This window comes from Caloenas nicobarica, chromosome 11 (genome assembly GCF_036013445.1).
Source record: "Caloenas nicobarica isolate bCalNic1 chromosome 11, bCalNic1.hap1, whole genome shotgun sequence".
In the NCBI taxonomy this organism is placed as follows: domain Eukaryota; kingdom Metazoa; phylum Chordata; class Aves; order Columbiformes; family Columbidae; genus Caloenas; species Caloenas nicobarica.
In genome coordinates, this window is record NC_088255.1 from 16266760 (window position 1) to 16280163 (window position 13404).

General features: G+C 46.2%; 1 protein-coding gene across 13 annotated transcripts in view; it reads left to right on the forward strand.

The window, feature by feature from the left end:
• CADPS (calcium dependent secretion activator) overlaps window positions 1-13404 on the forward strand; it is a 211302-nt gene that overhangs the window by 73178 nt on the left and 124720 nt on the right. For all 13 annotated transcript variants that reach the window (XM_065642969.1, XM_065642964.1, XM_065642968.1 and 10 more), the window contains exons 4-6: window positions 3709-3789; window positions 8150-8386; window positions 10650-10771. In XM_065642969.1, the coding sequence (XP_065499041.1) occupies window positions 3709-3789; window positions 8150-8386; window positions 10650-10771 (440 nt within the window). The remainder of the gene's footprint in view (window positions 1-3708; window positions 3790-8149; window positions 8387-10649; window positions 10772-13404) is intronic.

Below are 13404 nucleotides of genomic sequence, written 5' to 3' on the forward strand. Positions count from 1 at the left end.
CCGATGGCACGAGGGACATACCTTGCTCGGTCCCCAAGCAGGTGGGTCGGTCTGAGGTGTTCATCTGAGCAAAATGGCTTTGGACGTAACGAAAAAGGAAAGAGGAAGGCAACCTGCACCGCCCCAGCATCGCATTTGGAGCCAGGGCTGCCATTGTAAGTGCGTCGGCTTTAAGCAGTGATAAACTGAAGCTGGAAATTTAAATATAGAACACTTAGACTCCAAAATCACAGGAATTTAAAGTCTTCCTTGACACTGTTCACGTCCTGGAACTGTCTCTGGCGTTTCCCAGAGTGACTGGAGGTGAGCTTCGGCTCCCGGCTTTAAAAACTACAAGGCTCAGGTTGGGCAATAGGTGGGAGGTCTCTGACACACCAACCAGATAGTTTAGGCTTGGATTTGGTAGGTGCCTGTGTGTCTTATTGCAGATATTATGACTTAATTAGGTGGGTTTGTTTGCCTCTGTTTCTGCCTTTCTGAGTTGTAGAGAGATTGTCCTCCATCCCGCTGGGATAACGTGAGGAAAAGTCTCACAGTGAATTTGTTTTGGGGTTGTAGAAGCAAATAGTTGCTTCTGCAGACTAGTGGCTGGTTCTTACTAGTGATTAAAATTGTCAAACTTGCATGAAGAACAAATTTAACCTCTCTCTTTCGTTTACTAGTGTCCATTAAAAATTATTCCTTATTAGCAGTTTATATGTAAAAAACCCTGTCTTCTGCACGCTTTTCCTTGCAGTTGAACGTTCACCAGGGGTTAAAGTCGGCACGTGCACTGCAATGCCTTCAGCGATGGACTAGCTGCGATGCTCGTCAGTTTTGGGTTCCACTCAGAATCTGATCTACATAATTTTTATTAATTTTATTCTTTCACTTTAGCAACCATTACACCAGCATAGAGAATCTCTGCAGGGCAAGCAGAGAGAACTAATGTTGTATGTGAGTAGACGTATGAAAACATCTAATTTACCAGCAGGCAGCTGGGTAATGATCAGTTGAGAATTGCAAATTATGTACGTCATATATTTGTGGTATGCTGCTGAAGAAAAGCCCAGCACATATGACAAATCATATATACACTGAAATTTATAATACTTTTCACATTTAATTGACTGGGGCAACCTTATGATTTATATCTTTGCTTTATTCATAGCACCCCTATAACATAGTCATAATGCAGAATGAAACTAATTCAATTTCTCTTTGACTTTGTAAATTATTTCTGTATTTGGCTGTCAAGTATTTGAATACAAAGTGGGCATGCATACAGCTGATTCTCTAGCTAAGAAGTTGAGTTTTAATGATATTTTAAATGGTATTAGGGTCTGTGTTGCCTGACTTAGATGCTTGGTCTGGCTTAGATAGCACGCCTTACATTTACCCCTTGCCTTCACAAGCAAAGTATATTTTATGAGCACCAACATCACTCTCTTAATGGCCCTATATATTGTTATGGCTGTGTAAATGTATTCAGCTTGCTTTGCCAGCGGCAGGAGCCCTTCCCAGGCTGAGGAGCAGTAAGTGGCTGAGCCGTTGGGCTGCTGCTCTTGGTCACCAGACGTCTGCGTGGATGTGCCAGGAGGACACGCAGGGGCTGCAGGCAGGGCCACCTTGTTAGTGCCTCTCTGGAGATAACAAGAAAATGTTATGTTGGCTACAACAGACTGTGATTGCTTTCCCGAAGATCGGGTTTTGCTATGGAGCTATCATGCAGAGTCATTGAAAATACAGCCTGGAAATATTTTGGTTTTTTCCTTTAAATACCAGGTTGCCTGGCTTGGCATCACTAATTAATCTTGGGAAGCACAGGCCTGAAAAGCAATACGTTACCTACTCGACCACAACCAAGGAGGCTGCCTAGGATGCTTGTTGCCTCCTAAGAAAAAATAATCTTCTGCAGTCACTTGGCATGGTTTTTGACACCTGTAGCATCACTGGAAAACATCTGCAAAATCAAGATAGTGCAGAAAGAATGAGGCAGTTTGCTGGCTCATTATCACACCACAAAAACAGCTCTCCTCCACAGCAGCATCCTTGATTTCTAAATTTGGCATGGGAGTTATTTTGGGTAGTGTGTGATTAACCTCAATTACTGTAGCTTGGATGGAATTCAAATAATGCCCCCTCTTTCCGAGTTGCAAAGAAATTGAAAACTGGGACTGTACGTTTTCCTACCCTTAATGAAGCAGCTCCGAGAGGTCACTGAAGCTCCAGTGGATTTGGATCACGCTCAGGACACTTTGTAGTTTTCCTGCTTGAATTAAATCAGTAATGGAGGCTTTAAAAAACTAAACAAAAATATACAAAAAAGCGGTGTATTTCAGCCCATCCAGGGAATGCTAATGGATGGGCTCGTCGTTTGTCAGGCTGAGAACTGAAACTTTTGTCATTGTTGTAGCTGTAACTTTCCAGACCGCACTGCACCAGCCGAGCCTTTCTTCTGGCAAGGAGTTTGTCTCCAGAGGAGGATAAAACCCAGGGAGGTGGTTAACACAGCCCAAAGCCAGCAAGTAAAGCTCGTTTATGTGTAGTGGCTGGTGGAAGGGCTGACCCAAGGCGTTTTGTGACAATTGCATTTGCTGGTAGGCAGAAGGGCTGATACTTTGCAAGCCAAGGCAACATTCAGATGGAGGAACCAGCCCTCCTGTCTGAAGTCACGTTTGTTCGAGGAAATGAACCAAAACCGTGAGGTTTTGCACCAGGCTGAGCTTGAGTTTGTGCCTTGTGGGTGGAGCGGTGCTGTGACCACCCCAGTGCCGCATGTTTCTGGCCTTGTGCCGTGGCCAAAACGACCCCAAAGGAGCCTAAAGAGTGGTTAGAGTCTGGAAAGCAGGCATAAAATTGCCACCTCCTTACAGCAGCTATCAACTTCTTTAGGGACTAGTTTGATTTTATGCTTTTTTGTTGTTTTGTAACTTAAGTCCATGCATTCTTACTAAAAATCACAGGTCTGCCCTGAGTCCTACTAATGGGAAACTGTTAGCAGCAGTCACCGTGCCTCTTCCACGTGTGCTGTAATTGCTTGCTTAACTGGCAGAAACAACATTTTACCCTCAGAAGACATTTCAGGGCCAAGCAGACGCCGAACACTGAACCACAGGGCTGTGTCGCCAAAAAAAAAAAACACCTCTGCTGAAGGCTGTGGGAAAACCAATTGCATGAGTCAGGTGATAAAACAGCAAAGCAGCAATATGGGGTAAAAGAGAAAGAAAATAAGCAATTGCTAATGCTGTGCATTTCTTCTGAGCCTCCCTCTGTGTTTTTCTGGGTGGCAAGCAGGGGCAGGGGGTGTTTGGCTTGGTGACCTGGAGCCACCGTGTGTCTTGCCCCAGCACAGCGGGGCTGTGGGTTCACAAGTGAAGTGATAGTCTCTGGAGAGCACCCCGCTTTTCAGGGTTTGACACAGTCACTGTCAGGCTTACAGGGCAAAGTGGGTGTAAGTCCTTGGGGTGAGGATGCTCAGCCCCTGGAGACAGCTGGGCAGGCATCAAAACAGGGTCTGCACAGTCCCCTGGTCATGTCTTGGGATGGTGAACATTGTGTGTGTCCTTTGCTGGGGGCTCTGTCCCAGAGCGAGGCCCATCACTGCTCCCTCTGTGCTACACTTAGTTGATAATGTAATACAGATGGTCGGCCTGAAGAAGTGAACTGCTTGTAAAGGTGCTGCATTGGTTAATTTTTCACCCTGATCTGCTTTTTGTTTTTATACAGCTGGACAACCCAGATGAGCAAGCAGCACAGATCAGACGCGAGTTAGATGGACGTCTTCAAATGGCGGAGCAAATTGCTAAGGTAAAAAAAAGTGTCCTCTGTATTAACAAGCTATTCGTGTAGAAACACATAAGTAGTTTGATGCAGCCCTCCAGGTCCTGTCCTTCCCTCACATGTTTCTTCTCCCAATAATCACCAGTGAAAAACGAGCAGATTTTTAACTACAAACCAAACAACGAGTACAAATGAAACTGTTATGATGTGTGTTTCTTGGAATGTCCTCATGAGCCATAATGGTTTAGATTCCTGCAAAACCGTCATGAATCCTCAGTAGTAGGGAAGAAATTGTCTTGAAGTGCTCCAATGCAAGAGCACGTCTGAGCCCTCGTTGTCAAACTTACATGGTAGGCAATGGAGTGGGTGATGGCATGTAAAAAGGAGCCAGGAATTGCCTTAATAGTGCTTGTGCCATTTGCTGGGCTGCTGGGACCCACAGTTCCCTGCCCATAGGTAGATGCTGCCCTAGTAAAGGTACTTCAGGTGTGCTGTTCCAGGCGTGTTCACCGTTTGCACAACAGCAGTCTGGCTGGCGTTGCACCGTGTGGATGTCACTGCTGTCTGGAGCAGCAGACACGGGACCCCTACACAGTTTTTATAACTGAGCACTCAACTGAACTCCCCAGAGAGCCTTCCTATAAGGAGACATCTCCTGAGGAGCAAATCACACCCTCATACAGTGCAGATTTACGTCGCCTCTGATGGACCATAGATGGAGAGAAACCCTGGATCCTGTTGACATCAGTATGGCTGAGATTTTCTCCTTGCTTCTAATCAGATGCTCTCAGTCACCGATAAAGCCCTAATGGGGCTGAAGTAATTTGGCATGATCTATCCGGCTGTTCTTGATAATCAAGAAACCATTACTAGAAGGAAAAGAAGAAGGTCTAATCAGAGAGAAATAGCCCAGGCTAGGGACCTGCCTTTCAGCAGCAGTCACAGCACAGAGCTGTGCCAAATTGTGGGGTTTTATCAGAAAGGTAATATCAGAGCTGTCAGTGACCACACCGAGATCCCTGGGTGTGCAAAGCAGAGCTCGTTCATTTACAGTCAGGCGTTCACAAGGATGCCGGCAGCGCCTGCGCAGTTACTCCTCTCCAATGCTCCTGTTCAACAGCTGCTGCTGTTGCATCTTTGGGGAGGTAGGTTCTGTTTTTTCCCACTTCACTGATAAAAATAGTAAGGAGGCCAAGGACCATGTGGCCAAGCGATGGTGCAGCAAAGCAGCAAACCGACTGCAGCTCCTTTGTTCAGCATTTGGCCCTTTGCAATTTTATTGTCAAGAAAACCTGCAGTGTTTTTTATTTGTGGCAAAATGTAAGCCCCTGCAGGGAGCACTGCTGCTCTGGTTCTGAGATGGGTAGCCAGGTACTGGGTGCAGGAATGAGATTGCCTGGTTTCCTTGTTTCGTTTTCTCTTTATGGCATGTGGCACAACACGCATACATGGTTCAGTAGCAGCCAGCAGAGGCTGCAGCTTCATGAATTATTTTTTGCAGACGCGAATTTGCCATTTCCATTCTTCCCCTAAGGATGCTGAAAACAAACCATGCCACTGCTGGCCCTGCAAAAAGCAGTCAGGAGAAAGTCCTAAACACAACTTGACGTTTCCCCGTGCAGAATTCAACCTTCAAAATGCAGCTGTGCAGCTTGGAGGGCAGTTTAGAGTAAATGTGACTTACCTGTGATGCAGTTGGCAGGTATTGATATTTAATCTCCTTCACATTACTGCTACAGGCCTCCTCTCCAGAATGTCAGATCCCACCAGCACCTGCCTTCAAGAAACCTTGTTCTTTCAGACTCCTGAAAAATGTCTTCTGGAGGCATCCAAATGACCTTTGAAACCTTCTCTATATCCTCCTTTCCAGGCAGGGCTACTTTCCTGCTAGCATAGGACAGGTTCACCATTCAGCTTAATGAAAGGATAGCATTTCCAATTTTATCTCCAGTTTGTAGCTTTTAATGCATATTTGCTGCACAGGAAGACTTACTGTGCTTGTGAAACCAGACCTGAGGTGGCTGTCTTGGAGATTCCATGCTAAAGGCAAATCAATGCCTTGTTAATAAATTAAGAAATTAATGCTAGAGTATTTGTATTTCAGAGGCAATGAAGGCTGTAGAGTCTAACAGGACCTGGGACTGCAGCGTTGCAGAACTGTAGCTCTGCCAGCCCTTGTCTGACCCATCGTGTGACCTTGAACAAGTCACCAGGCCCACCGGCTTTCTTCACTGACCAGTTCTTGCACCTGGAAACCAGGGCGCAGCTCTGGGTCTTTTTACCCCCTCGTGTGCCCAGGAGACTCCAGCTCAGCACAACGCCAGCGCAATATTAGGCAGAGTCCCTCACTGAGCCTAGCTCCATCCAAGCACGTAAGCCCAACCTTGGAGCCAGCCAGCTTGAGGATCATGCTCAAAGTCAAGCAGATGTTTTAAAGCTGAGTCTGGACAGGCTTTTCACTCTGCATGATGTACTTTCCCAGCAGCTGTATGAGAGCAGCGTTACAGCTGATAGCTCAGTGATACCAGGGCAGAGATGGATTTTTCTCTGCAGTAGCAAGTGCTCTGCTCTCCTGTGGTGCTTTTCACCCACCCAGTCACCTGGCCTCAAGGGCAAGGAGGAGCATATGTAGGGGCAGCTAAAGGACACCTTGTGATGACACTAGAGCAGTACGTCCATCTGGGGCTGGAGGCTGGACCCACTCTGCTTCAGCCTGCTGGACTGGTCATTCCTCGCAGTCTCTAAACTCTGCTTCTTTCCACACTTGTCTCCATTTTTTGTCTCTTCCCTGCTCCAAGTACATGTAGTGGTGACTGGCATCCTTTCTTGCTGTTGTCTGCATCCCCTGACTGTCTTTTCCTTGAGACTTTACCCAGCTCTAGCTCCAGTCCAATGGGTAACTTGGGACCACACCTGCAGCTCTGCATTTCCATCACCAGACCCAGTCCCAGTTAAATTGTTATGCATCACTTCAAAACACCTGGTTTTAGCCTTGATATGAGAAGTCACTGGTGGCATACAGTGAAATGTCTGTCCTTGCTGCATTTCTGAAGAGGTTTGAAGGGGCAGTGCCAAAATTTCAGTCCCCGGAGAGATGGACAGCAGCAAGGTGCAAAAGCAATCACGTTCGTAGTTCTCAAAATCTACAAAGCACTTGTGTTTTGTTTTGTTTTGTTTTTCCTAAGAGTGGCTTGCAACTTATATAATGCATAGAAAAAAACCCAGACTGATTAGGTAGTTTATTGTACACCAGGTCTAATTTACATGAGGGAATTGCTTCCCAAGATTGAGACTGGAAACAGAAGACTGTATTTTAACTACTTGGTACGAGTGCTGCTATGAGCTTGTAATGTGTAAACTATTGAGGACTGATGCAAAAACTAGTGCAGCAGGGTACTTTTTCAGCAGCCAGATGACAGTCTTCTAGAAGAAGCATGACATTGTTTTCTTTTCCAGCATACATTTTACAGACTGCTTTTTACAATATTATGAATTGCCACTAAGGTACTTTGCACATCAGCCTCAAGTTCTGTGGCTGCAGATGCTGCCTCACTGTCCCACGCCTTGCACAGTCCCTTGTAACCTTCCGAGACATATTCAAACCCTGAGCAGAGCTGGGGCATGGGCAGAGTTGTCAGAAGACGTAGGGCTCAGACCAGTGATCCTAGTGGAGCTGGAGCGTGGGCAGTAGTTCAAAGCTGAGAACACACGATGGGAAGCATCGCGTTTTGCTCTGTCACCTTTAGTTTTAATGTTTAAACAGCCTGTTTACAACAAGCAGCACTGGAGGGTCTCACAGTGAAAGGTTGTCCTGTTGGAGGGAGACACAGGCTCTGGCAAGTAGTGGAAAAGGTATTTTACCCCTTCTTCCAACCGGGACTACAAATTCCTGCCCACACATTGCTGCTTTTGCTTCCTTGGGCTCCGTTTGCACCTAGAAAACTAGTGGAGCAACTGCTCACAAGTGTTTTAAAAAGAACCAGCCCATTTGGGAGACTGGAAAACAGGTCCCTAACTGTCAGCATCCTTTGAATCATTAGTGAATTGCTGCCAGTCACGAAGTTCAGCTGAGATCTAGCCTGGAATGTTTCTAGTTGTGAATACAGATATATATGAAGAAGGCCATTTGCAGATTAAAAAAATGAATGAAATGCAAGTGTACGCAAGAAACAGTAAAGCTGGATAAGGACCAAGTAGTAATTCTATGGGAAGCTAACAATAATGCTTCCTCATTACACAGGGGAAAGCTGTAATTTGTCATCTGGTTTGTGGGAGTTCCCTGCTCACAAACTTCTCTGCAGATGCTCCTGGGGGATCGTCTCAGTGCAACAAGTGGTTGCTGATTGTCACCGCAATTCATTCTGTTGTTTTTGTTTCCAAATCCAAGGAGCGCAAGTTTCCAAAGTTTGTGTCCAAAGAAATGGAAAACATGTACATCGAGGAGCTGAAGTCATCTGTCAATCTCCTGATGGCAAACTTAGAGAGCATGCCTGTGTCTAAAGGAGGCTCCGAGTTCAAGCTGCAGAAGCTGAAGCGTAGTCACAACACCTCAATAATTGACATGGGAGAAGAAAACGAGAACCAGCTTTCCAAGTCAGATGTCGTGTTGTCATTCTCCCTGGAGGTAAGCTTCATGCACACAATACATAAAAAGTAAAGATCACAGCAGCCGACTTCTGCTTGGTTCAAACTTAAGTGAGGTATAGAGAGGTCAGTAGTAATCACTTTCTGGTCTCCATGAGGAATGGCTCCTTCCTGAGTTACCATGAGCTTTACCTGTGGTCAAACACTGTGTCTTTTCTGGTGTCTTACCATCTTGTTGGAACAAACCGTGTGAGATAAACCATCTGGCATTTCCTGCTGATGCAGATCAAATGGCTCTGAAATCTGCATCGTTAACTGACCTCTTCATGTGGCTTGTTACTGACCGAACCCCAGTAACCCTGAGCCTGTGTTGTCCCTGAAACCAGTACAATTATGCAACACCATAAACCTCAGTGTGTTTAATTATTGCCAGTTAGTGATGTCACTATATTGCCCTGCAAGCCTTGCCTTCTTCCTTGGACAGTTGTGAAAAATTAATGGGGATCGAATGCACCGAACAGATTGGCTTGCAGTTTGTGTGGAATTATTGTGCTTTGTGGGCTTGCTCATTGCTTTGTGTTGAGCACTGACTTTCTGCTCAGCGCTCTGTCGAGCAGTTTGTCCGTGCAGCCCAGGGGAAGACAGGGTGCTGCAGGGACCCGCCGTCACCCCCGGCACAGGCTGTCTTGCTCCTGGAAGCAGCGTTGCTGCAGTAGCTGTTTTCAGCCAACTTAATTGTTCTGTGCAAACATATCTGTGGTCTTGGCAAGACCTTTACTCCAAGGAGTCATCAGCACACCCGTGCAGAATGGTTGTTGTCGGTCAATGAGTGGGTTTATGTTATGTCTTCAAAACAGCTACCAGGATGGAGTCAAAAATGTAGAAAATTCTATTTTTGTGTAGCTTCCGGTTTATTTCTCATCCTAAGGGGTCTCTTGTTATATATGTCATGCTAATGCAAAACTTAACACTGATTGTCTAGTCTCAGAGTTTAACTCATTAGATGTCTGAAACCATCTTTATAACATTCAGTTCAATGTCACTTTAAAATACGGCTACAAACCCAGAGACGGTGCCTTCAACAGCAGCATCAAATAAAGCCGGACTTCTAAGCATTCCCGTACGGAGGAGCAGGGAACTGTTACAAAGCGGTAGACCTCTCTGTTGGAAAAGCCTGTGCAGTGTGTATAGCTGTGCATAAAGGGACTCGCCCTTACAAGGGGATGTCTCAAACACTTTGCTCCAGCTGAACCCATCTGGTGGGAAGCAGAAGCTCAGTGAAGCACCGACTTCAGGAGCTGGCAGGTCTGTGCACTGCTCTGTGCATGAAACTCTCGCTGCAAGAGAGCTCTTACCGAAAATGTGCGCTCATCAGAGGATCTGTGGAGCTCTGTGTGCCAGGCAAGGGAACCTCGGTGCTAGGACAGATCAGAAGACCTGAGGACAGGAATTTTAAACCCCTGTGTATATATTTCATAGCTAGCTGTAACAGAACATGAACAAAAACTCCTACAGTGTTCCTTGTAGAAATGTTTAAGCTACCTGGTTAACAGAATTAATCACCTTTAAAAAAAAAAAAAGGGTAATCACCTGCAAGAAACTTAGTAGGTGATTTCTTAATAACAAAGATTTCTTACAAGATGGAGAAGGACTTTTTACCAGGGCTAGTAGTGACAGGACAAGGGGCAGTGGTTTTAAACTGAAAGAGGGTAGATGTATATTGAATATAAGGAAGAAAATGTTTATGATGAGAGCGGCAAGACACTGGAACATGTTGCCCAGAGAAGCTGTGGATGTCACATCCCTGGAAATGTTGAAGATCAGGCTGGATGGGGCCCTGAGCAACCTGATCTAGTGAAAGATGTGCCTGCCCATGGCAGTGAGGTTGGACTAGACAATCTTCGAAAGTCAAACCCAAACCATTCTATGATTAATCCTGAAACAGGCTTTTGGCACCAGCTGAGTAGCTGTGTGGGTTTTTTTCTGGATTTGACATATAGAGGCACTTTTGGGTGGGGCAGGACCATTTCTATGAGGCTCATCTCCTGAAGCTTTGTACAGCCCTGGGCACCCAAGGCCTTCAACAAACCCATGTGCAGTTAGAGGGAGACCTTGCGGTCTCCATACAGACCTCGCTGGCTGCTGTGGTCTCCTCTCGGTCTGGGCAGTGCCACCATCCCTGCCCATCTGCCACCATGAACATCCCAGCAGCACGTGGAGGACCCCAGCGCTAGCTGAGCCCCAGGTTCAGCGAGGTCTGAAGGAGGCTGCTCCTCTTACGCTCCTCTTCCTTTGTCCCACAGGTTGTCATTATGGAGGTGCAAGGTCTGAAGTCGCTGGCCCCTAACCGTATTGTATACTGCACCATGGAAGTTGAAGGTGGGGAGAAACTGCAGACTGACCAGGCTGAAGCCTCAAAGCCAACGTAAGTCTTGCTTTGCCGTTTGCTCTCTCCACCATGCTCACTCTCTCCCATCTCCATGCTGCTGAGTCACTGCAGATAGCTCTGGCTCTTGCACAGTGACACCAGAGAAGACTCTAAGAAGCAGAGGAGAAACGTGGCCTTCCATATATGCAGAGCATGGTCCTGCAACTAAGAATGGCACATAAGCCCTGATGGAGGGAAAAAAAAAAGTGTTAATGATAGGCTTATGTCTCTTGTAGCCATAGAGATATAAATTTGTGCCTATACGTAAGTACTTTGCTAAATAGGGATGGAGTTAAGCATGTGCTTAGATAAATACTTGTCTGAGTGTCCATCTGAACTGATGCCATCAGGTGTAGGAACATAATCTTGTCCTCACTGTCAGGATTTTGGCAGTCCTACGAGAAAGGGAAACAGCTGACGGGGACATTCTCCGGCAGACACAGCCAGAGGTGGGGGAGAGGAGCTGGGAAAAGCTTCAAGTCACTTGGTTAAAGCTTCATCTGAGGCCACTCTGCCCTGGTTCAGTTCAAGGGCAGAGTCTCGTTCTGTCGTCTTTGACCTGGTCCCCAAATCCCCAGCCTTGGCCCCATAATTGGCTTTTTTGTCTTGGGCAGATGTTGTTATAAGCCTGCTAGTAGTGATTGATCTTCGTTAATTTGGAAGGATAAAATAATGAATGGCTTATTTATTTTCTTATTTGTGGGATTAGTTAACTTGAAACACTCTCTGTATGGATTTGAGAGAGTTTTCCTCTGGTTCACTGCAGAGATTTCACACCTAAATGAAATTCTCTTTGTGTATCCTCACAGTGAAGAATTGCTAAGGTGATAGGAAGCCTCTTCTGGCGGTGGGGAGCAGTGCAGGAGGGGCTACTGTGGGGATGTTCCCTCTCTGTTCCCATGTCCCATTCCCTCGGAGTGACCGTCCTCCAGTGGCATTTCACCAGGAGCTTCCTAAGCTCATGGAAAGAAAGCCAAAAATGTGCACTGTGTTACATGCGAGCGCACAAGCACTGCGGGCAACCAGGTCAAGACACGCTGATGAGAGAGGAGAGCTGAGGTGAAGGCTGCCTTCCCTCTGTGGGTTGTCCTCCTGCCGAGGTGCAGAAACTGCTGATGCCTCGCACCCTGCACTGTGCTGGAAGCGCAGGAATCTGTAGTAAGCGGTTTAAAAACAATATTCCCAATCAAGGAAAGTGCTGCATCCTGGCTGACTTTTCAAAACGCTTTGAAATCTGCTTCAGAGAAGGAAGTAGGAGAGCTGTGCTTGGAAGAAAATTTCCATAAGAACCTGCAGTTAAAACTGTTTTAGGTATTTTTATTGCTTCAGTGGAGAAAGTTGGGCTCTATTTAGGGGAAATTGCTACTACCCATACTGTAAAACACACTTCTGCTGGGTTACATGTGCTTGTTTAGCTCGGCCTGTTCATCTCCCTTTTGCTCAAAGGGTCTGTCCTTCCTTACACAAGCCTTCTTGCTGTCAGCCGTAGGACCATTTATACAAGTGTTGTTTTGAAAATAAGGGCTACAGGAGTGAGCTCTTTAATTGAGTGGGTCTTTTTATCATAATGAAATGTACAGTGTCTGGGCATGAAGCCATCAGCCCTCAGGAAAATGCAGCCAACGCTGAATGCTGCGGCTCGATATGAGTTGTGCAAGTCCATCACACTCATCCTCTCTCTTCACTGGCTTCCTGTAAAGGTACGAGCCAGGCTTGAAGTCTTCTGGGTTGCTCCAGCACTTGGGCTAATACCTATGGAAATACCTTAGGAGGGGAGTAGGTTTGACAGTTACATTCCTTGAGAGTCCTGGGACGTTTTACTTCCAAAAATAAAGACCACCCACGCTGAGGTGCTAGAATAGCCTTTCACAGAAACAAGAGACCATCACAGAAAGCTTGTCCTTTTGTCCTCTCTAAATTAGAAGTGCTTCTTTCACCTTGCTTCTCATTCCAGCCACAACAGCCCAGGCACAGAATAGCAAAGCCCTATGAAAGCAGTTTGCTGCACTTAGATTCTCCTCTTCAGGAGAGAAGGAAAAAGAGAATGAACGAGATGTGACGTGTTTGTCATGTTGCTTAATAGAAGACTTGAAGGCCCTCAGATACTCTGGTGATGAGGGCAGTGATAGAAGCAGCTCAGAGAAGACTTTGGTGCATTTCTGAGGTGTGCTGACTTGCAGACAGAAGATTTGTGGTCAGCCAAAACAGCCTTCTGGAGCGTCTCTTTAGATGCCAACGTCACTCTCACCGAGGTCGTTCACACCGGGTTTGCTTGTGTGCTTTTTATGACAAGCAAAACACTCACTGATAAAGGAACTAGATCAGCAAAAGCATCCTGGACTGCTCTATGGGGAGCTCGCTCGGCAGGCATCCCTGGTTTTGTGTGCTTTGGCAGGGGATGCTGCCTGCCGGGGGGTGAGGAGCACACTGTGGGGCTTGGAGCCTCAGCACTACAGAAGTGTAAATACTGAAGCAGGTTACCGTTGTACATCCAAAAACTTTTACAACCCAGAGGCTCAAAAAATAGAAATGTAGGTTAAGTGCCTGTACTCAGACAATGCGGTGAGTACAGTTTTGGAAACAGGTGGTATTTTCTCAGATTTAAATCTTCAAACTGCTTAAAACTCAGT